At 39.4% G+C, this 24,842-nt stretch overlaps 1 protein-coding gene across 2 annotated transcripts in view; it reads left to right on the top strand.

Annotated features, from left to right (window-relative positions):
• Positions 1–24,396, top strand: part of LOC124789596 (ATP-dependent RNA helicase DDX42) — a 78,842-nt gene extending 54,446 nt beyond the window's left edge. For both annotated transcript variants that reach the window (XM_047257005.1, XM_047257006.1), the window contains exons 8-12: positions 2,906–2,998; positions 15,123–15,256; positions 16,758–16,871; positions 22,527–22,634; positions 23,742–24,396. In XM_047257005.1, coding sequence (XP_047112961.1) covers positions 2,906–2,998; positions 15,123–15,256; positions 16,758–16,871; positions 22,527–22,634; positions 23,742–23,909 — 617 coding nt within the window. In that variant the 3' untranslated portion in view covers positions 23,910–24,396. The remainder of the gene's footprint in view (positions 1–2,905; positions 2,999–15,122; positions 15,257–16,757; positions 16,872–22,526; positions 22,635–23,741) is intronic.
• The last annotated feature ends 446 nt before the right edge of the window (positions 24,397–24,842 follow it).

Here is a 24,842-nt window from a genome sequence, read left to right as displayed (position 1 = left end):
AAGCACCCACCTGATATGATATCATTGTTTGACCACAGTTGATACAAATATGTTGTTGTATCCTGCCTACTCATCAGAAAAACGGGTTGCCTAGGAAACCTGCGTTCTCGAATCACTAAACAACAATTCGAGCAAATCGTGTTAATGAAGTTTATTACAAAAGGAAATGATTACAATATTTAACTTTGTGTTAAACAGAAGTGTCACAAGCAATGGGCGACAGACAAAATAAGAAATCTCATAATTATAGACAATGATATATAGTAGAAACGAAATGATTAGCCTTGTTGCTATTCTTGAACTCGCTGCTGTAGAACTGACAGTCTTCAACTGGGCTGCGGCCAGCGGGGGCTAACGCTTATGTTTTCTTCGTGTAGAGTGCGCTGCCATCACAGTGTCATCCTAGAGAAGGGTTGGTCTGCATGCAATTAGCTGACATCCTCTTCACAGCCCTCTCTGCTCTAATGTTCCTGACCGGTGTGCCAGTGCTTGACTTCACACCGGAACACATGTGATACTTAAATAAGGGCCCTTGGCTTTGAAATTACTCAGAACCACCACAGAGGCATAATTCAACAGAATGTCTGTTATACTTTTATGTTGGATATGACAGAATTATACCCCTTTCTAGCTCTCACTGGCATCATCTCTTGTGGTGAACAGTATCATCCAGCTGCAGTAAAGTGCAGGTCATTGTCTTTTATAAGAAGAGTAAAAAATGAGAATTACGGTCATTGTCCTTAAAATGCATTTCTTTGCAGATTCCTAGACCGGTGTTCTGAGCTTGAACACAACATTAGTTTTCAAGTGGAGTGGGGACATTTCCCAAAGAATTGGCACAAGTTCAGGCAACCCCACTTGCGTGTGCAGTATCCTAAAAATGGTGGACTGAATTAAACTGATAGATTCAATCTTCTTTGAGTATCATCTTAAAGATTTGATTCACATGAGGAATTTTTTGCTAATAGTGCTCAGTATGTTATTTTGGATGGGAAATTCTTGAGGAATACTAACATTGGATGTGGCCTGGGAAAGTATAATGGAACAAATGACATTCCCAATATATATAACCAATTTTCAGATAGCATCAGTAGTGCATAGTTCTCTGAATGGCAGCTTTTCTCAGCTTTTTCTGGATAATTACAACATAGAGAACACAAACAAGAGAAAGAAATCAGTAGTGTTGTATTAAAGTATTAGGTGCAAACTAGAACCTGTCATACCATTTAAGTACCTAGGGTTAACTCTACAAAGTGATATAAAATAAAATGGGCTTGTGAAATAAAGAATTGGGAGGACAAATCCAAGACTCAAATTGGTTGGGAGGATTCTGGGAAAGGAATCTTGTACAGGAGTTTAGTGTGACCTATTCTAGAATACTGTTCTAGTGTGTGGGGTATATGTCAAGTGAACCAAGCAGAAGATATTGACGGAATTCAGAGACTTGCTGAAGTTCAGAAAAGGACACTATAGCTCATACAGAGTAAAATAAGGGTGATCAGGAAACAGAAAAACAGCATCAGAGTATTGTAAATATCTAAAAGTAATGCATAACATTTTTCATGTCTTTAAAAATTTATCATAATTTGTTATTGTATTACTATCAGCCAAAAACTTTTTATGTGAAACTTCTTAACACCTTTCTAATTTTATCTTCATTTTGTCTATACCATCATCATCTAAACTGAAAGAATGAAATTACAGTGAAATCACTATGCTTAGTTGCATACAGGCGTTGATATACGTCAACGGGGACAGTCAAAAATGTGTGCCCAACCGGGACTCAAACCCGGGATCTCCTGCTTAAACTGAAAGCATAAAGATAACAATGAATCATGTTTCCAGAAAGAAATTTTCACTCTGCAGCAGAGTGTACACGGATATGAAACTTCTTGGTAGATTAAAACTGTACCAGGCTGATACTTGAACTCGGGACCTTTGCCTTTCGCGAGTAAGTGCTCTACCGACCTGCTCTCACAGCTTTACTTCCACCAGTACCTCATCTCCTACCTTCCAGACTTCATAGAAATTTTCTTGCGAACCTAGCAAGACTAGTACTCCTGGAAGAGTGCGGAGACATGGCTTAGCCACAGTCTAGGTAATGTTTCCAGAATTAAATTTTCCTCGGCATTGGAGTGTACACTGATACAAAATTTCCAGGCAGATTAAAACTGTGTGCTGTAATGAGACTCACACTTGGGACCTTTGCCTTTAGCAGGCAAGTGCAATACCAACTGAGCTATCCATGCATGAGCACGACCCATCCTCACAGCTTTACTTCCACCAGTACTTCATCTCCTACCTTCCAAACTTCACAGAAGCTCTTCTGCGAAACTTGCAAGACTAGCACTCCTCACGCACTCTGCTGCAGAATGAAAATTGCATTGTGGAAACATCCCCCAGGTTATGGCTAAGCCATGTCTCTGCAGTATCCTTTCTTTTAGATGTGCTAATCTTGTAAGATTTGCAGGAGGACCTCTGTGAAATTTGGAAGGTAGCAGGTGACTTACCGGTGGAAGTAAAGCTGTGAGGATGGGTTGTGACTCGTGCTTGGGTAACTCAGTCCGTAGAGTACTTGCCTTGCCTTGTCTCAGTCCAGCACACAGATTTAATCTGCCATGAAGTTACGAATCTTGTTGTTCTATGGAGTAATTTTGCCGCATGTGTTAAGTAGTATTACTTTATGTTATAGCTCGTATGAATTAATTTTCTGGAATTCCTTCACACAATGAGGTATTGTCTAAAGAAACCAATTGTGTCGGATTCCGTCACCACATTGGAAAGCACAATAAAAAGTGAGCACTCATTGTTTAGATACTTTTTACTTCTTGCTAATTGTTAAAATTATGTTGGTTTTCTGTTGTTAACTGTGTTACTTGGTTAACTATGTTACTCGTTTTTCCAGCTCGTGGTTTGGACATTCCGCACATACGGACTGTTGTTAATTATGATGTTGCTCGTGACATTGATACTCACACACATCGTATTGGAAGAACAGGTAACCCAACTCTATAATCTGCTATCCAGGTATACAAAGTGTGTTCAAAAGTAACAGGAATTTTGTAATTTTGCTTGTTGTATCTGTCCAATTTGTGAGATTGTTTTGTTGATAGCTATATCAGATACTTAGTCTGTTGTCAGCTGTTAAAAAGGTATCCTTTGTTGTTAGTATAAGTATTTATTTATTTTTTATAAAAATGGATCACAACTTTGTATTAAATTTTGCTACAGGAAAGGAATAGAATGCTGCAAAGTTTTATGAATGTTAGTGAAACTATTATAAGTAAAACCAGGGTTTACCAGTGGTTTAAGCATTTTGAAGAAGGCCATGTAAGAGTTCAAAAAGAAAAACATCCCAGTTGACCCGTTACATCACCAGTGAATGAAATTGTCGAAAAAAATGAAAGAAATAATTATGAATGATAGCTGAATAACAATCGGAGAAGTTGGCTTATCAGTTGGTTCATAGAACGAACTTTTTTCAGGTGTTTTGGGTATGAAATGTGTGAGAGAAAAATTTATTTCAAAATTTTCGAATTTTGTACAAAAACAGCAACAGGTTCATGTTGCTCAGGAGTTGCTAATTGAAGTCAGCAGCTGTGCAGCACTACTGAAATGTATCATACCATGTAATGAAAGATGGGTTTACAGGTGCATCAAAACTAAGGCTCAGTCACATCAGTAGAAGCATTCTGAATCATTAAGACTGAAAAAGCTTAATAAGTGCAGTCAAATGTGAAGATTGTGCTGAATGTGTTCTCCAGTTTTAATGGCATAGTGCACAGTGAGTTCTTAGTACAAGACTGAATGATCAGTAAGAAGTAGTACTCACAAATTCAATGCTGTTTATGAAGCAATACAAAAACAAACACCTGGGTTTGCAGCAAAACAATTCATGGTATTTGCACACACACACACACATTTTGTTACATATTCATGAATGGCCCAAAACAATACTGTAATGATGTCCCAGCCTCCATATTCACCAAACATGGCCCAATGTGACATTTTCTCTTCCCAAAAATAAAAAAGAACCTCAAAGGATTATCATTTTACAAGGATAGACAAGATGAAAAATGCATCGCTGAGAGAGCCAAAAGTTATTACAAGGACTGAGTTCCAGAAGTGTTTCAGGGAGAGGCAAGTGTGCTGGCATAAGTGAATAACACTAAATGGGGACTGTTTTGAAGGGAATTACATTGATATAGATGAACAAATAAAATTCTTTCAGAAAATTAAAAATTCCCATTAAATTTTGAAGACAGTTTGTATCTTACGTACAAAATTTTTTAATATCTTTGCGTGCCGAAATCTCTTATGTTGAGTAAAGTTTGGATCATTTGCACAAACTGCATTATACCTATCTCCTTGGTTCTTTCACCTTCAGAATCACTTGTCACTTTTCATAGATTTTCAGATATAGGGGGCGTAAATGTATTGCACATTATGCAAAAGATTTTATTCTCTTTGTTGGGAAGATTTAATCTGAATAACAAGCCAACAAATATTTCAGTATGTTTATTTTGTTTTTGAATAAAATCATTGTTTTAACCTTAAAGTAGTAATTGTTTGTGGCAGAGTTCGAAGAATGAAAACCTGTTATCTTATTGGCATTTCGGGACAAATACTTTCAGTAGAGGTAATTTGTTGTCAATGAGCTGAACTTGATGACTGTCGTATTGCAAATTGAAGAAGTGTCATTGCCCAGTAGGTACTCTAATATGAGCGGTGTAAGGTTATGTATGGACCAATTTTCCTATACTCACCCCCCCCCCCCCCCCCCCCCACACACACACACCTCCCCCTCCCCTCCTTTCCACATTCAGGAAACATTGACAGGATCAACAGGTGACATTTTTTAAGCTTCATTTCAGGTGGTTTTGTTTTTGCTTTAACTCTGGGCAATACAGAGTAGGTAACATTTGTTACAGGTTAGTCTTTGGTATCCCATCAGGGTGGAAATATGTTGCTCTTCTGCTTCTATTTCTGTTCGCTATATTGATTCATTATTAACTGAACATGTACACAGTACAAGACTACATCTAAAACCTTTATACTAGGTTACACTTGCCCTATTGCGAAAACAGTAGAGAACTGTCCAGGCCATCAATAGCAAGTGGAATACAATGCAAAATGCTGTCCAACAGAAAAGTCTGCACTTTAACAAAACATAGGTGAGTGATAACAGTAGATGGCAGACAGCAAAACACTGAGCAACAATAACAGCAATGACAGCACTGTTTTCAGTGTGCTGGTGTTGGCCAGATAGTGGTTGACTTTTTGATAATTGGAAACAATGGCTAGTGTGGTTTGGCAGGTGGCATGGCACTTAAGAGTGAAGTATTGATACTTACACTGCTTCTGATCTCGCTGGGTTCAACAATTACGATATTACGAAAAGGAAAGATTGCTACTCACCATGTAACAGAGATGTTGAATTGCAGATAGACACAACGAAAAGACTACTAAACATGTAAGCTGCCAGAAAGCCTTCTTCAGAAATAGACAACACGCACGCACACATTGATGCAAACGTAACTCCCTCACACATGACCACTGTCTCCAGTTGCTGAGGCGAGACTGCTATCATGCGCAGTTGCTTGCAGATTGGTCTCTGTAGACAAAGGCAGTGGTTTTGTGTATGTGAGCTGCATTTGCATGAATGTGTGTGTGTGTGTGTGTGTGTGTGTGTGTGTGTGTGTGTGTGTGTTTTGTCTTTCTCATTAGAAGGCCTTCTGGCCGAAAGCTTGTATGTTTAGTAGTCTTTTTGTTGTGCCTATCTGCAGCTCAGCATCTCCGCTACATGGTGAGTAACAATCTACCCTTTTCACAATACTATCATTATTCTATCTTGGATTTTCCATTGTTAGATTTAACAATTTGAAGACTTCCCTCATCACACTTGATAATTGGCTGTGATCTGACAAAATTCTGGGTTGCTTTCAACTGGAATTGCAAGATACATAATATGAGACGGGTGTTGTTCTTATTCCAGTTACAGGGAAATGTGAGTGCATTACAGGAATATGATATGCTTGTAATATATACAACTCAAGTTGGTTACATGATAAACACAAAAATGGACAACTGATATTTGCAGAGGAAAAATATTCTGTGCACTCTTACTCTTCAGTGGTACAATTATTGTTTTGTTTGCACTCACAAAAAGCAGTAAGTGAATGTTTAAAACGAGGGACCTGAAAGTGATGATATTTTTCTGTGGTTCAAGTAAAAGTTCTTTTGGTGTAGCAATTATAGAAGCACTGTAGGGCACACAGGCCAATGTTGCAGTTTGTGCACCACTACCTACTCTCCTTCGTGAAGCCCTTACCTCTCTTTTTCTTTCCTGTCTGAACAAATGTAACAATAGTTAATTGATTTGATTTTCTTTGCAGCAAGTGGAACTTTCTATGGAAAATGACATTCAAATGGCGTGTCAGTCTGTTTGGCTGCAATAGATTGGTGCTGAAAAGTAGCTCCTCCCTTTCCAAGCAAATTTATTTTCTTTTGTTCTCTAATTGTATTACCAATGTACCAATTCCTTTTTGTTTAACTGTCTTGGAAATGCAGTCATCAAATAAATGAGTAAAATAACTAAATTTGTCGCTGGTGTGTGTGATGTGAGACTACAATCACTACTTCCGGGAACATTGGCAATTGTGAACTTCTTGTAAAGGGATGTTAATATTATGAAAATCATACATTGCTTCTCACTATATAGCAGAGACGTTGAGCCACAAATAGGCACAACAAAAAAGGCTGATAACAAGTGAGCTTTCAACCAAAAGATCTTCTTCTGTATTAGACAACATACATACACACATTCATACAAATGCAACCCACACACACGACTAATGTCTGTGCCTGTGCTATAGCATATTTCAACTTATCTGGAAACATACCCAGTGATAGTGATGTATTGCATATACTACAGAATACTTTTTCTTTATGTGAAATTTTTTTAATGGTTTTCTTCAGATATTATGAATGCTGTGAGAACTAAGACCATAGACACATGCATGATTGCCTCTTGATCTGCCCGGATGGTGACCAGTTTCACTGCACAGTGTTGGTTGGCTTTGGGTATGAAAACCAATATTTTAACAATTTAGACAATAGACTACCCATATCCTATTATATACAGACTTCTCACATGACTTGTATCTTGAGCATTGCACAGCAGTCATGTGTAAAATGTGATCATAATGATATAAGTTGAGAGAGAGAGCTTCCACGTTGCTAGGACTTACCCAAATAGCTTAATCTGGGAAAGGCACAGTGTCACCTGTAGCTGCTGTTGTGCAAGATTTCACAACAAGGCTGATCCCTCCTCTTGGCCAGTGATGTTAGGTCTTTATTCAAAGTTACTCGTTAACTATTGTCAATATGCCACTCGTGGAGACACCTTCATCTCTTCCTTCTCTCACTCTGAAAACCTGCAACAACTGATATTTACTGTAATATCTTGAAATTGTTTATTTGGCTATTCTTGGGATTTGTTGCCTCATACGCAAGGCATATAGATTTTTTCCACGTCTATGAATTCTTTTGAGGTAACATAATGAAAACAGTGTATGATTAGCATCTCAAGCATGTTCGGAATTATGTGAAGAGCCAAGACTGGCAGATTTTGTGTATATTTTAGGATGACATGTTAAAGGAGAAAAAATATCACATTATTCATGTCCTGTTTAATAATGCAGTATTATGAACTGTAGCCTCTGTGTAAAAACATATGTTGCAGTTGTAACTTTTTTATTGGGTGTTATGAACACAAAGAGTAATTTTACTGTTACTTCCTTTGGCAGAAGTGTCATCAGGCTCTGAGGTAGCAGTCAAGATAAGCTGACTTAAAATTCTTGCATAATTGTATCTGCATAAATTTCTCAAAGTTCTTCTAAATTACACCAGACATTGGTTTTCTCCTCTGCTATTTGTGAATAAGTTAAAGTTGTTGTTTTATTTGTGAATTGTATTGGTATATTTGAGTCTGCAGCTGAGTTAAAGTTTTTGAAGTAGTATAAAAAGGTAAACACTTTGTTGTTTGTTAGTGTGAGGTGTCTGCAAGCAAAAATAAAGCAAAAACTCATAGCTCATGTTATTGACTTACATTAATGTTAGACAAAGTCTGGTCAAGAAGTATTCTATAAGACACATCTTATTTTTTAACCAACATTTAAAAAAAAAAAATAACATTTTTACCATCTTTATTAGTAGATTGCAAAGCCATACAAAAAAATTCTTAATTGATAAAACCAAACTGACCTGTAATATCCCTAAAGATTATCATCTGAACTTTCTTCTTCTTCCTCCTCTTCATTGTTGTCCTCTTCACATATAAATGGTCTTCACTGCCACTGAGAGCATTATTTATGCCACACTTCTTGAAAGATTTAATTATAATGGCTTCTCTCACTCTAGACCATGACCGTTTTATTCATTGACACACTTGCTTGATTTTATGTAAGAAAATGAAACACCTGAAGCCATCCTTATGATATTTATAGAATGGCTACCAATTTTGGTGCTCCAGGCTGATGTTAAAGGGGTTAAAACCATCCGTATACACGATGCATCAGTGGCCAACATAACTGGTTTATGCTGACTACCTGTAACTGTGATGTTATCTCACCAACTAGCAACTATTAACACTGTAGACGGCTGTAAGTGTTTCATTTTCTTACATAAGTCAATGACCGAAATGCGCCAGACCTCTGGTAACACCAAAAAAAAAAAATTGTTTGACTGTAGGTCATTTTAAAGCTCCCTTGATATTGAGTTTCGTCCCTCATCCATTTGTTCCTTTCCTCTCTCATATAAACTTTAAGTGGTTTATTTATTGAGACATCAAGAGGTTGCAGTTGTGAAGTAATTCCTCCTGAGATAACAGCGAGCTCTGTATTTCCCTGTCTCAATTGCACTTTCACAGATTTTTTCAAATGACTGTTAAACTGATCTAGCACAATAAGAGAATTATTCTTCAATAAAACACCTTTCCTTCTCTCCCATACTCTGTTACTCTATAATTTAATACCACTCTTGTCCATCCAACCCATGTCATGTACGTGAACAACAACACTTGGTGTTATTTCAAAAGGTTTCGGCACTGTTTTGCGCTTGAAAATAATCATTGGATTAAGTTTAGTACCATCAGAACAACATGAAAGAACAACTGTTGTAAGAAAATTAAACACCTTCAGCTGTTATTATGATGCCATTTATTGTACGTTTACCAGTTTTGGCGTTTCAATGCACAGTGCACTGAAACTGGTAGCTGTACAATAAATGACATTATAAGCATGGCAGTAGGTGTTTAATTTTCTTACAATAGTGAACGGCCGTTGTCCCCCAGATAACCAGTCACAAGGAGATACATACAAAAACTTTAAAGTTAACAGTGTATTGCATTTTTTCATTAGTTTCAAACAGGCCACATCATATCGATATCTTCTTTTCCATTACAAAAATAGCTACTGACAAAAATGTTGAACTGTTATTGATAACACAAATCACTTTCAATGCAGGTTCACTGTCACTGTAGACTGCAAGGACGCATTGTCGGCTAGACAGGGTTCTGTATTTGTGATGGCAGGTTGGGAGGGAGACAGTATTAGCAAGCATGTCAATCCCTACAACTCAGGTCCGTCGCATTGCTGTGCTGCTGGTACCAGTTGAATTCGATGTCGCTAGCTAGAGTGAGGTTTCCTGTAGCATCAAATGTAAGGCCATTTTTAAGACTGGCGGGAATTTTAAATCAAGCACTGGACATTTTACATTAATTTTGAGTATATTTTATTTTTTATTTTATTTTATTTATTGATTTATTTAACCTGGCAAGATTAGGGCCATCAGGCCCTCTCTTACATGTAACCAGGCATTCTACTTATTTTACATTCACATTTTTTAGTAGGCATGTTAAACTACATCTAGTACAAAAAGTGAAATAAACAATTAGAAAGGTACACCTGGAAAAATACATACATACAGAGTTTATATTCTAGATCATAAGTACTGTTATAATTAGACATTATTGAAGAGAGAGATTTTAGATAGGAGTGCTAGCAGCAGGGAGTATGAGGGAGACTCATGGTGAAGGGTGGAGAAGAAAGAGAGACATGATGAAACATAATTAAGGAAATATAAAGGAAAAGAAGATTGCGTGGCTAATAGAGATAGATGAAGAGGAAGGCATCTCAGGAGCAAGATAGGAGACACTAGCTTTGCTATTTGACAGATGAGAGGATTGGCCTTGTACATTAATTTTGTGCAGAACGTTATGAGGATGATAGTAGGAAATGCTTCAACTTCTTCTTAAAAGCAGCAGGAGATTGAATTTTGCGAAAGGTAAGGGGCAGTTTGTTCTGGAGGCAGACAGCGGCAGCTGAGAAGGAGTTTGCAAAAGTTTTTGTTTTTTGAGTGGGCACAGTTAGGATACCAAATAAGAGCGACCTCGTGTTTCGATTATGATGGCATGACAGGTTTTTAATCTCTGAAGCAAGGTACTGGGGTGCTTGCGCGACGAGGAGTCGGTGAAGTAGACATAGAGTGTGGTAGTCACGCAATTTGTCCGGCCACAGCCACCCTAGCTCGGAGTATGAAGCACTAACATGATCATATCGGCGAATGTTGCAGGTGTAATGCACACAGGCATTCATGGTTAGTTCTAGCCATCTTTTATTTTCACTATTCATGCCTTGTTGAATCACGTGACAATAGTGGACGTTCGGTAGAACGAGTACTTGCACGAGCTGGCATTTCAAGCCCTGTGGAAATATGTTCCGAAACTTTTTGAGAGCATAGCGACAAGCAGACGTCTTTCGGCACACTGCGACTGTATTCTCCGCCCAGTTGAGATGCTCATCCAAAGTTACACCCTAGTTCTTAACTGTTTTCTGATATGGTATTGGAGTACCGTCGAGCAGAATAGGAGGTAGCCGTTCGCGGAAATCTGAACTTATTAATTTCTGATGGGCTATTAAGATTACTTGCGTCTTTTTTGCATTTAGTTTAAGCCCCAGGTTTTTCGCCCATGTCACTACTGAAGACAGATCATCATTCATCTGAGCGATTGCAGTGTTTACATCTTCAGGTCTGACGCTTAGGTAGAGCTGGAGGTCGTCGGCATAGAAATGATATTTACAGGACAGAACCGACGAAATATCATTGACATGTAAAGAAAACAAAAGTGGTCCTAAGCCTGATCCTTGTGGCACTCCCAAGGAATCCTGTTTCCAGGAAGATTTTTCATTTACGCAGACAACACATTGCTGTCTGTCTTTTAAGTAGCTTTCAAACCATCTCATTGCACGATCAGAGAAATTAAGCTGTTGCATTTTTCTGAGCAATATGCCAAAGTTAACAGTGTCAAAAGCTTTGCTGAAGTCCAGCAGCGTCCATATTGTTGCCTTTCGATTGTCGATGGCATATTTCAGGTCATCAGTTACTTTAATTAGAGCAGTGTTTGTGCTGTGATGTTTACGGAAACCGGATTGAAATTTGTCATATAGACTGAATTCATGCAAGTGTTCAGTGATTTGGTCATGAACAGTATATTCAAGTGCTTTGGAAACAGCAGGCAGTATGCTAATTGGTCGGTAATCACTAGGCAGTTGCGGGTTTTCGATCTTAGGGATGGGTCGAATTATGCTTCTTTTCCATGCAGTGGGGTACATTCCGTTCACGAGGGAGAAATTAAATATGTCAGTTAAGACAGGTACTAAGATATCGGCAACATTCTTAATCATGGTTATACCGATACTGTCGTTGCCTATTGCATCAGAAGAGATTTTCATTATTGCTTTTCTTGCCGTATTTGTTGTTACATGTTTTAGATGGAAGGTATCGTTGTTAGTTATCCTGTTTGGGGATTCTTGTGGGTGCAGAGAAGAATTCATTTAATTCGTTAGCTGACACATGAAAAGTAGTTTCCGATTTTGCCTTTCCGACCCCCAAGCTATGGAGATTCTTCCATAGAGTCGTGGGTGTCAGATCGCTGCATACAAGGGAGCGAGCATGCCTGATTTTAGCATTGCGAATGCATTGTTTCACTCTGTTGTGTAGCTTTCTATATTCTTCGAAACGCTCGGGTTTCAGATCTGCCTTGAAAAAACGCCTGTGGGCAGCATCCCTATTAGTCATCATTTGACGTAATTCAGCTGTCAGCCATGGAGCAGGAGATTTGCTTACACGGATTGTGCGCACAGGTGCATGTTTGTCGTAGAGGGCAGTGAGTTTATCACCAAGTTCATTAATTTTGCCGTCGATTGTAGGTTCTCTGATTATTTGATGCCATGAGATTTCTGAGCAATCGGCTGTTAGAGTGTCAAGGTCAATACGTTTCATGTTCCTACAAGTTATGTAACACGATTTGATCCTTGGGGGCTGCACAGAGTACGCCAGGAATATTACATCATGTGCTGAGATGCCAGGGGCCAATGTTTGACCAACATCTCTTACTTTGTCAGTCTGTTTCATTGCGATTACATGTATAAGAGCATGGGTGTGCGCCGTATGGTGTGTAGGTTGTAATGGAAGAATGTTCATGCTATTGCAACTAAACAGTCTTCTTAGGTTTATTGCGGAGGGAGTGTCTCTTAGCAGGTCTATGTTCAAGTCACCCATTACAATGACATGTTCGTATTGACACTGAAGTGAATGTAATTCCGACTGGAAGGAACTCATTGAGCTTATTTTTGGCAGCTTGTACACGACACTAGTCAAGAATTTCTGACTTTGTATATTTATTTCAATGAACATGAATTCAGCCTCTTTTTCTTCAGCAGGATTTGACATACATAAGACTTTCGTTATGAGATCTGTTCGTATATACGCGCCGACCCCGCCGCCTCGCTTTTTTGATCTGTCTGCCCTAAGAAATATGTACCCTGGGAGATGAATAGATGCAGAGGATATGTGTGGTTTTAACCACGTTTCGGATAAGAGGATTACATGGTAGTTTAGTTGGTTGAAGAGGAGGCTAAGTTCTTCGTAATGTGCAGGTAAAGCCTGGATGTTGCAGTGAGCTGCTAAAAGCTCTGACGCGTTCCGCTGAGCAGCCTGGAGTAGGGTGGCAGACTGGTTTGTCCCTTTGTTAGGCACTACCTGCCGCGAGGGGGACTGGCCGGTCCTTCCGCCAAGTGACATAACACAAGGGTGTCCGAGATTTTGCGCGCCCTGTTTGTGACTCTGCGAGTACCGAAAGAAAGGCGACTGCAAGAGATTTCCTGAGGTTGCGGGAGTATAGAAAATGGATTAGTGGTATTCGGTGCAAGGAGAATATGACCAAAATAGTGACGGCTGTGTGTCACTGTGTATCCTATGTCGTAAGAGGAGAAATGTAATTAGCATATTTGAAACAGCTTAGGGTGGAAATAAGGGAAAGGGGAGTGATTTAAGAGGCTGATGCTGCCAGCAGAGAGAAGTAAGCTTAATAATTAATAGATTATCATAGGAAGCTAGAATTAAATTGAAATTTACTGGTAGTGATTCTCGTAGGAAGCTACAATTAGATTGAAATTTGCAAAAATGATACTGATAGTGATTTTTGTTATGAACAATTTAAACCGAAGAGATGGGTGATTAATGAACTATAGGAGAGACTAATATTTGCAATAGAACTATTACAGAATGGAAGAGAATAAACTGAGAAAATGAAAAAGTATGAGCAGTAACTAAAATTAAGTAATGGTTAGAGCTAAAAAAAAAAAAAAGTAAAAAGTTAATACAGTTACAAAAACAATTAGTTGAAGGTACAAATATGGGTATAATTAAAAAAGTTAATACAATTAAAAGACTATATCTGAGTATAGGGATGTTACAATTTGCAAATGGTGTTAAGTTTGCACTTTTGGCTCGAGTAGCTTCACTTAATACTATTCAGTTCTGTCATGTTTGTGACTGTCTTCTTTCCAGCTGCTGTCTTAATGATTACTCTGCCATCCTGAGTCCACACATTCTGAAGACCGAAATGGGATATGGCACTGTTTAAAATCTTTAGCCGTTCGTGTGTTAGATCTTCCCTTATTGTAAGCCCTGTCCTTGCTAACTTATTCTTCTGGGTAATGATCTTTGCCCTTTTTCGGAATGAGACAAATTTAATTATTATTGGACGAGGTTTGGTAGCACCTGGTAGTTTTCGTCCCACCCGATGGCTCCTGTCAATGTCTGCCTTGGTCACTTCAGTGCCTAATTTTTCATGCGCAACCTGTATAAGCAGGTTGTCTGTCTCTTCTTCCTTATTTTCTGCTACTCCAAACAGTCATAGACTATTTCGCCTTTGGTACTGTTCTAGCTCGTCTGTTGCGGCAGATAGTTTCACTTCCAACTCTTGTGCCTTTTTCTCGTATTCAGACACAGACTTTTTTAGTGCTGTAATTTCGGCAGTATTGGCCTCAACAGTTTCACACATTTTGGCCAGTACTGCTGCCGTTACAGTATCTGATATAGTGCCTGCTATCAGATCAAGATTGTTTTTATCGCGAAGCGCAGTGTTTACCTCAGAGTGGACCAGCTCCGCTATACCGGGAGCCGCGGCCGCACCTCCCTCCAAGAGCAGGCCCGCCGCACCTGCTGCTTCCCCGCTGCTGTTGACTCTTTTGTTTACCATTTTCTCGTAGACATTGGTGGAGCACAGAAAAAAAATAGCACTACTGCACAGAACATTGTTGTTTACACGATTTCCACTGGTACTAGACAGCACCACCTGTGAGAACACCTTCAAATTCAACTAAATTTCGCGAGCCGAACTTAACACGGTTACACTGCAGCCGCCATGACGCGTACCTGAATTTTGGTGGCAATTTTTCAAAGAAAAAAAGTGCATCTTATAGTCTGTAAAATATGATAGTTCACGACATGTACCTGAATTTTGGTGGCAATTTTTCAAAGGAAAAAAGTGCATCTTGTAGTCTGTAAAATATGATAATATGTAGTTCATTGACCATGGAACCACTCGTCATGTAAAGTCAGTAATTTAGGATTTTTGTAATGAGGTGAGAGCAACATAAGCTACAAGTAAACTATTAACCTCCCTTGAAATACATACTGTCTCATATGTTTAGCTGTACTTTTTTACAGTCCATTTATGCTTTGTGCTTAATGCAAAGAATAATTGTGGCCTACAGGTCGTGCTGGAGAGAAAGGTACAGCGTACACACTTGTGACAGAAAAGGACAAGGAGTTTGCAGGTCATCTGGTACGCAATCTCGAAGGTGCCAATCAAGATGTCCCTCAGTCGCTCCTAGATCTTGCTTTGCAGGTATGTTAGTTTTATCTTTGATTGTGGTGGTTCTGAAATCACTATTTGAAAAGCTACAGGTTTAATTAATTATTCACATTTAACAGTGGTTATTCTAATCACTGCCGTTCTAGACAAGGCTGTTCTGGTCACAACCGGGCAGTAGTGTACAAACTGTACACTTGTGGGCAGCAGTGAACCTTCTGCACATGGCCAAAGGTGGGCAAATGGATCGCATATAAATAGTCAACACAGTGCAAACAACAAAACTGGGTAGTGATGAGACAGTGACCAAATGAATGCATTGTAGCAGGATGCTTTTAACACAAAACATCCAATCCAAAATACTAATATTTTATTACATTTGTGAAACAAGATATTTCTTTGTGATTACAAGAGACAACCAGTTTGTAACCTAGCACTGTAATTTAATTTTATTGAGCTTTATAAACCACAAATTACATTTTTAAATACTTAATATTTCAAACTTTGTTGATTATCTGGTTATTATTCCACGTGAATTATCAATGTTCAAAAACTGTGGTTAAACTACTGCATATCAGCTGGTATGTCTCGGCGATGAGGAAAGGAAAGTTCTTAACTGTGATACGAGATGATCACCTCAGCCTACCCACTAATTTCTCAGTAGCTTCCTTTGACATCATCATCCTGGAATTTTCAGGGAATACTTCTTTCATCTTTTTTTCAAGTTTATACAGCCACACTGTCTCATTGCGCCCACTCGGTGTAGCACAGTTGGATTAATGAGTCAGCATTTGTTGACCACTCTTGCTAAATGCGGTCATATGAGACTTTTCTGTTTGAACAATACATTCAGGTTAATTATTCGTGCTTTGTTCTTATGTTACACAGCACAGTTCAGTGCAGAAAGATAGAGTTGATCACTGTTGCTGGTCAGCCACGCTTGGTAATATATTCAATCTAGATATTTCTACTTTGTTTCCTTGATTTCAAAATTTCAGTGTGAAGTGGTTAAGGTTGTATTGTGATGTATGGTGTGTTGCTAAAACTGGGTGTAGTTAAACAAGTTTGAAAAAAGAAATAACTTTGGCAATAAATCATGCAGTCTGTGATCCACCAGTAGCTGTTATCATATCAACTGGACCTTTCAGTGTCCATTTATAATAATTAGTAGCAAAGAAGACATTAATGAGATATTTGGAGTGAAAAGGAATAATGCAGCAATTATTAACATGATGGACCAGCCAGTCGCGTCATACTATGCTATTTATCCTATCACTGAAAGAGGATCTATAGTTTAACTCGGAATCTGATCTACATGTCTTACCAACTTTTCTTGCTACTACTACTATTATTAAAAATGACTATGCTTCATGATGTGTTAATATCTTTTACTTTTGGCAGTAACTGTCTGAGCCTATAATTAAATATCATACCCAATTTATGTGTGTTTATGTTTCTTAGATATTTTAATTCATTGTTACTTATTTTTAAGGCAAAATTTTTTTTATTTTTCTCACATTATACTGTGATATTTCAGAGTGCCTGGTTTCGCAAGTCACGCTTCAAAAGTGGTAAGGGTAAGCCAGCAAATGTTGGTGGGCGAGGGCTTGGCTACCGAGAAAAACCAGGAATTGGTTCACATGAAACACAGGTATTGTGGCAGTTCTTCAGTGTTAATGTTTGCACATCTCTGCATTTCCTTTGACCCTCTAGTGGCTTGAATTGACTCTTCTACTGCTAAGATTGTAAGCGATGGGTGACAACTCGTAAATAAAAAAGTACATTCAGGGTTAGTATAAAGAAATGCATAAGTTGGTTTCAAAAATTGCAAAGCATACCGTCACCCTCACAAAAGAAAAATTTGGGGTAGGTATTAAAATCCAGGGAGAAGAAATAAAAACTTTGAGGTTCGCCAATGACATTGTAATTCTGTCAGAGACAGCAAAGGATTTGGAAGAGCAGTTGAACGGAATGGACAGTGTCTTGAAAGGAGGGTATAAGATGAACATCAACAAAAGCAAAACGAGGATAATGGAATGTAGTCGAATTAAATCAGGTGATGCTGAGGGAATTAGATTAGGAAATGAGACACTTAAAGTAGTAAAGGAGTTTTGCTATTTGGGGAGAAAATAACTGATGATGGTCAAAGTAGAGAGGATATAAAATGTAGACTGGCAATGGCAAGGAAAGCGTTTCTGAAGAAGAGAGATTTGTTTACATCCAGTATAGATTTAAGTGTCAGGAAGTCATTTCTGAAAGTATTTGTTGGAGTGTAGCCATGTATGGAAGTGAAACATGGACAATAAGTAGTTTGGACAAGAAGAGAATAGAAGCTTTCGAAATGTGGTGCTACAGAAGAATGTTGAAGATTAGGTGGGTAGATCACGTAACTAATGAGGAGGTATTGAATAGGATTGGGGAGAAGAGAAGTTTGTGGCACTACTTGACTAGAAGAAGGGATCGGTTGGTAGGACATGTCCTGAGGCATCAAGGAATCACAAATTTAGCATTGGAGGGCAGTGTGGAGGGTAAAAATCGTAGAGGGAGACCAAGAGATGAATACACTAAGCAGATTCAGAAGGATGTAGGTTGCATTAGGTACTGGGAGATGAAGGAGCTTGCACAGGATAGATTAGCATGGAGAGCTGCATCAAACCAGTCTCAGGACTGAAGACCACACCAACAACAACCCTCACCCTCACATTGTAAGGCCCACAAGTAGTGGAAAATACAGCATGGACTGTAACAACACTATGAAAAGGATAGTTGCTACTCACCATATAGTGAAAATGCTGAATCGCCGATCACACATGACCACAGTCTCTGGCCGCTGAAGCCAGACTCCGAGCAGCAGTGCATGATGGGAGGGGCAACTGGTTGATGGGATTAAGGAGGAAGCTGAAGTGGGGAGAGGGAGGGATAGCAAGGTAGAGGGAGGGACAGCAAGGTAGGGGTGGTGGACGATAAAGCGCTGCTTGTGGGAGCAAATAGGGACGAGGCGGATAGAGGGTAGGCCAGCTAAGTGCAGTCGGGAGGTTAGATGCAGGATAGGAGGGGTGGGGGAGTGGGAAAGGAAAGAAGTAGAAAGACTGGATGCGTTGGCAAAATAGTGGGCTGTGCAGTGCTGGGATGGGAATAGCGAAGGGGCTAGATGGTTAAGGACAATGATTAATGAAGATTGAAGCCAGAAGGTTAAGGGAATGTTGGATACATTGCAGGGAGAGTTCCCCTCTGCGCAATTCAGAAAAGCTGGTGTTGGTGGGGAGGATACAGATTGTACGGTCTCTGCAGCAGACATTGAAATGAAGAACATTGTGTTGGGTGACGTGCTTAGCAGTGGGGTGATGTAACTGTTTCTTGGCCACAGTTTGTCAGTGGCCATTTGTGTGCTCAGACAGCTTGGTCGTTGTCGTGTGCAAGTAGAAAGCAGCACACTGGTTGCAGCTTAACGCTTAACTCTCACATCACATGATTGGTTTCTCAGGGTGCACAGATACCCCCCCCCCCCCCCTCCTCCTTCCTCCGTCTTTTGATGAGATAAGTGATATTTGTGACTGGACTGGAGTAGGTGGTGGTGGGAGGATATGTGGGACAGGTCTGGCATTAGGTCTATTACAGGGATATGAGCCATGAGGCAAAGAGTTGGGATCAGGCAGGAGGAGGATATTGGGCACAGCGAGAGGTAGTCAAAACCCTGGCAGAGAATGTGATTCAGTTGCCCCATTCCTGGGTGGTGCTGAACCTTGAGCGGTCATAGGGGGATCTGTAGTCGGACAGTGGGACTTTGAGAGGTGATTGGTGACTGGAAAGATAAGGCATGAGGTATCTGTTTCTGTACAAGATTGGGAGGGTAATTACAGTCTGTGAAGCCCTCACTGAAACTGTCGCAACTGTAGTGATGAGCAGTCCCTCTTGAGATTTACCAAGGGTATCACTGAGGCCTTCACAGACCGTAATTATCCTCCCAACCTTGTATGGAAACAGATGTCCTGTACCTTATCTTTCCAGTCCCCCACCACCTCCCCAGGTCCCACTGTCTGGCCACAGAGGAGCATTCCCCTCCTGACTCAGTACCAACTAGGACTGCAGCAACTGAATTCTCTGCTGAGGTTCCGACTACCTCTCGTTGTGCCCTGAAATTAGAAATGTCCTACCCACTAACACTCCCACCCTTTCCAGAGTGGTATTCCGTTGCCCACCAAACCTACTCCGCCCATCCCTACACAACCCCTGCTCCCAACCCCATGCCATAGATACAAGACCTTTCCCATAAATCCTTCCACCACCACCTTCTCCAGTACAGTCACAAATGTCACCTACCCCATCAGAGGTAGGGCTACCCATGAAAGAAGTCATGTGATCTACAAATTAAGCTGCAACCTCTGTGCTGCATTCTACATGGGGATAACAACCAATAAGCTGTTTTTTCACATGAATGGCCACTGTCAAATTGTGGCCAAGTTGGACCACCCTGTTGCTGTGCATGCTGCCAAACACAATGTTCTTCATTTCAATGACTGTTTCACAAACTGTGCCATCTGGATACTTCCCACGAACACCAGCTTTTTTAGTCATTGTCCTTACACACCTACCCGCTTCCCTGTTCCCATTCCAGCACTACACAGCCCTCTATTTCACCAACACACCAAGTCTGTTTACTTTTCTCATTTCCCACTTCCTCCCCTCCCTCTTCCCCGCCTTCAGTCTAACCTCCTGGCTGCACTTTGCTGCCCTACCCTCTCTCCACCTTGTCCCTGCTCACTCTCCCAAGCAGCACTTTACTGTCCCCCACCCCTACCCTGCTGTCCCTCTCCTTCCCTGTCCTAGCCCCCTCCTTACCCTCTCCACGTCGTTGCCTAAAGCTCACTTTCCGACAGTCTTTTTGTTGTGCCTATCTGCGACACAGTATCTCCGCTATATGGTGAGTAACAACTATACTTTTTATAATATTTTTATAAACCGAAGTAGTAGTAGAAAAGCCATTCAACTACATTTAAACTCAAATTGTACACACAACATCTAAATAACAGAGGGAGTAAAGCTAACCACTCACTGTACAGCTGAGGCATTGCACAGTCAGCAGCCATATGCATCGTATCCTTGTGGAAGACCCAGTGTACAATACGTATCCTGCGCATCCACTCACAATATTTTACTCTAGTCCAGTGACAGGTATATCCTACCATGTTATTAGAGGCAGGACCAGCTCTGGATAAAGTCATGTCATACTCCAACTCTTCCGTAACTTCTGCATTGTCTTTCATGTGGGCATAACAGCCAACATATGTGGCCAAGAGCACAGTTTATCACACAGTGGCAGAAACTGAAGCTGGCAAATAGCTGCATTAAAAATGTGTACCATGTGTATACCCCCACACCCAATGACCCGATTCTGTGAAATTCTGTAGATGGGAATTGTTCTTACAACACATCGTTCGATCCTGCAACCGCTGGGCCCTGTCTTCACTAATTCCTGTTCCATATCGCTGTCACTGTTGCCCCATAACCCCCCCCCCCCCCCCCCAAACACATCTTCCGTCCTCTTTCTATTGCCCCCTTCTGACTAGGAACTAGGTCCTCTACACTGTGGGCCACATACAACTCCCCACACCTACACCATGGTGAGCTCACCAGTGCCTCATTCCACTTTCTCCTCTCAACCATTTCCTGAACACACCTGAGTATACTACAGTAGAACCTCACTAATCAGACCTCGGACGATCCGACTCTCCACCTACTCTGGCTATCCCATTTCTGGTGTTTGTGTACATACAGGGCCCACTGCTACAGTCAGATCTGGACTTGTCCATGGCTCTTTGTCTGTGATATGGATTTGTAGGCTGTTGACTGTAGCTAGATGCGATAGTTCGATCAGTTTTAGAATGAAATTACTTGTTTCTAACACAATCAGTAAGTGTTATTGCACACACATCTGTTTTATAAATTATTGACAGTGTTCCCCTTAAATATTAAAGTGTGTAAAACTAAATTACGGCACCAACTGAATGTAAACATGTGATGCTGTCCATGCAACCAGACATTGGCCCAGTGATGTGATTGAGTGGATCAGTACAGCTGACATTGACTGCACAACAGAAACAGAATTAACTGACGACCAACTCATTGATACTGTAACTCGAACAACCGATGAGAATGAGAAAGATGACGCTGACAACAAAGACAATGAATCTACAGTCAAGTATTGCATACAGGTGCTAAAAATGCATTTGATATAGCTCTTCAATACATCGAACAAAGCTCTACATCTACCCCAATAGGCATTTTGTGGATGAGAAAATGCAGTAACATTACGGCAAAATCAAGGTTGTCACCTGCTAACAAAAAGAATGTTGCAGACTTTTTTTATCCTGCTTAAGAACAGAACATTTATTAACATGTGATTTCTCATGTTTCTGACAGTTAAGTGCAATTCAGCTGTGTAAAAAATGCAGTACTGTTTGATGGTATGTTCAGATGTTAAATTTTTAACAGTATCTTACCATATAATAATTGACATATTTTATAGTACAAGCAATATTGTACATCACAATTTTGTGTAAGATTTTTAGTGTGTGGACATCATTGTTTTGTTATTGTTTTAACAGTGGAAGTCCAATTAATGCAGTTTCTACTTAAGATTGTATTTTCCGTACCTAGCCCTTGATTCATTTGAGGAAGTAGGATGGCAGTACTGCTCCAGCCAATGACCATATGCCCTTTTAACACTGCCTGGATTGGCCATGGGCTGCAGCAGTTCTGCCACCCTTTTCTGTAAATGAAGCAGTGGCTGGATTTTACAGATATGGCGTTGTGTTGAAACTTCAGAAATTGGACTTACACCTGTTTACTCCCTCAGATACGGACTTTAATGTTGAAGAACTCCAATATGTCACAAAAAATAGTTTATTACCGATGCAAGAAGTCTCATTTGTTTATAGTGAGGCAGTGCATAACAAATACATCATTATGTATATTTTAATGGCTGTGAGGGCAACTTCCTTCTCATCCGTTCTACCTTCCTTCCTGATTTGTGTGTGTGTGTGTGTGTGTGTGTGTGTGTTGTATATGTACGTACGTACACACCACTCAATCTCCGTTTCTTTTAAAAAAAAAGTGGAGACATGGAATTTGTATCTTGTGTAACTCAAAATGAAGGGTATATAAGTGAATAGTAACTTCATATATAATTCTAACATAATGTAAAAAATGTACCTAAATTGTATGGGAAGTATTATTTTATCTAATATAATGATTTTTATTCTTGTAAACTACAATTTTCTTTTTTTCTTTTTATCATTCCTTTCAGAGTCTTAATACTGGACTTGGTGATTTGATTCCAAAACCAAAGTCTGGACCTGGTACAGACAGATTGTCTGCAATGAAGGCAGCATTCAGAAGCCAGTATCAAAGCCAGGTGAGTTTTGTTTTTGAGACATGAGTCTGATTTATACTGCTCAAATCATCATGAGCCACTGAAGACAGGCACAAAGTAGTTGTGACAGCTTGTGGATAGAATTTTGTGCATCATTTGGTTAATCCAGAAATTTGATGGGTAGGTATTCATTTTATTAATGGGTAGCATTCACATTCTCTTTGTGACCAAATTTCATCAAACACCCATTGCTGCTTGTTCCAAAGATGCTAGTCGTGTAACTAAGTGTGTAGGACCACCTCTTCTTACAGTTACACCAAATTCTGATATAGTGAAGACACAATTGCTAAATTTGTGGGGAATTTGGTGTAGTGTGCCTATATGTTCTAAAGTTTTCTGTTTAGTTGTCACTGGAATTTCATCCTTTCAGTAATTTTCATAGTTTATGAGAAATGTTTTCATAAATAATAAACTCACTGTACAATAACGTTTATCTTATACTTGCATTTATTTATTTAATAGTGAACACATCAGTGGATGACTGTCCAAAACCTAAAACACTGAAGCAGTTACATACAAAAACATTAATTTGCTGGTACATAGTTCTAGGGGAGAATTCTTCCCAGAGACATAACAAAGTCTTTTACAAGCCTTAACAAGTTACAGTTCATTGGTTGGCAAGCGCTATTCATAGTAAAAAAAATGGTATTTATTGATTACATACAGAGTATTACTTGTTGCTGCTAATGATAGTGTGTAACAACTTCAACTTTGATAGTATCATGGTTCTGTTATATAAGTCTAAGTTGCAGCATTTTTATTCGAGTACTTTAAAAATTGTTTAAATAGACCACTTTAAACAGTGTAGGCTAATGTAATTTTAGTTAAAGTGAAGCAACACTGTCTTGAGCTTCAAAGCTTCTTTGAAAACTTGGTCTTCTTTTTCTAAATTTCTAAAGTAGAAAATTTTTGCTGTGTATTTTTCAGATAATTTTGTCTATCTTGGTTAGGATTATCCATTGCCACATGTAACCTGACACTGAGAAACTGCAAATTTCTATTGAGTGTTTTTATGATGATTTACAAGTGCTAAAGTTAAAGATGTGTAAAGCACTAAAGAATTTGCCTTGTGTTACTGTGTATTTTTAGTTCCTGGCATCTTCGGATCACACCTGGGAGCAGACAATTGAGCAGAAACCTTCATTTCTGAGTCCACAAATGGAGGCGCAAATTGAGAACTGCCCTCCTCCTCCACCACCACAGCAATCCACAGGCAGCAGCCGGAGAGTGAAGAAAAGCCGCTGGGACAACTCGTAGTCAAAGGGGATACCTCAGGGTGCTTCATAGTTATCATCTTTTTTTATATACTCTTTTCTGTACTGATTGTTAGTGTTATTGAGGACTAAAAACAGTTTCATTTGAGAACATACCTGTGGTACAGTGCAACGTATCGTACACATCTTGTTCAAAGGCACCATTGTACAGAACTTCACTGTGTGTCCCGTGAATGACTCGCTTTAGTATTTTTGTAAATGTTTGTGTGTAACTGTAATTATACGATAGAAATAATTATTTTTAGTACATTGTGTGCTTGACTCAAATACATAGGTATACCATTGAAAAAGAATAATTAGAAATAATACTGACATTATAGTGTTTTATTTGCATTTGGAACTGCGACGGTGAAGTTGCAGGACTCTCTTTTTTTTTCCATAAGATTAAAAGTTGAAATGTATGAAATGGAGCAGTTCATTACTTTTTCTTCTTTTATCAGTGAAGAACAAATAAACGCCACTTCTGCTTATGTCTGAGGTTTATATTATTGAGGAAGAGTTCCCTGACAACATTACGTCCTTCAGAATTCTTAATATCATTAATATTTTTCTTCGTATATGTGGGGAGCAGTTTATATGATTTTTTTACGTCATATTTCAGCAGTGGGGCACATGGAGAATTTAATGATATTCTGTGTTGTTTTTACAGAATTCTTTCCTATATTATAAATGTGAGGTTTGCATTAACCAATGCAAAATACAGGCTGGAATAATGACATTTACTCCCAACCTCAGTGGCCAGAGATAGGGTTCATGAGTCATGAGTGTGTGAGTTGTGATTGTGTGAATGTGTGTTTGTTTTCTACTTTAGAGGAAGACCTTTTGGCTGAAAGCTCAAATGTATAGCTGTCATTTTGTTGTGCCTGCCTGTAACTCGGTGTGAGATTAGTACCATGTGTTCTGGTTGCTACATTTT

This window comes from Schistocerca piceifrons, chromosome 3 (genome assembly GCF_021461385.2).
Source record: "Schistocerca piceifrons isolate TAMUIC-IGC-003096 chromosome 3, iqSchPice1.1, whole genome shotgun sequence".
Lineage (NCBI taxonomy): Eukaryota > Metazoa > Arthropoda > Insecta > Orthoptera > Acrididae > Schistocerca > Schistocerca piceifrons.
Note: the sequence above shows the minus strand (reverse complement) of the source record. Positions and strands in the feature narration are given on the sequence as shown.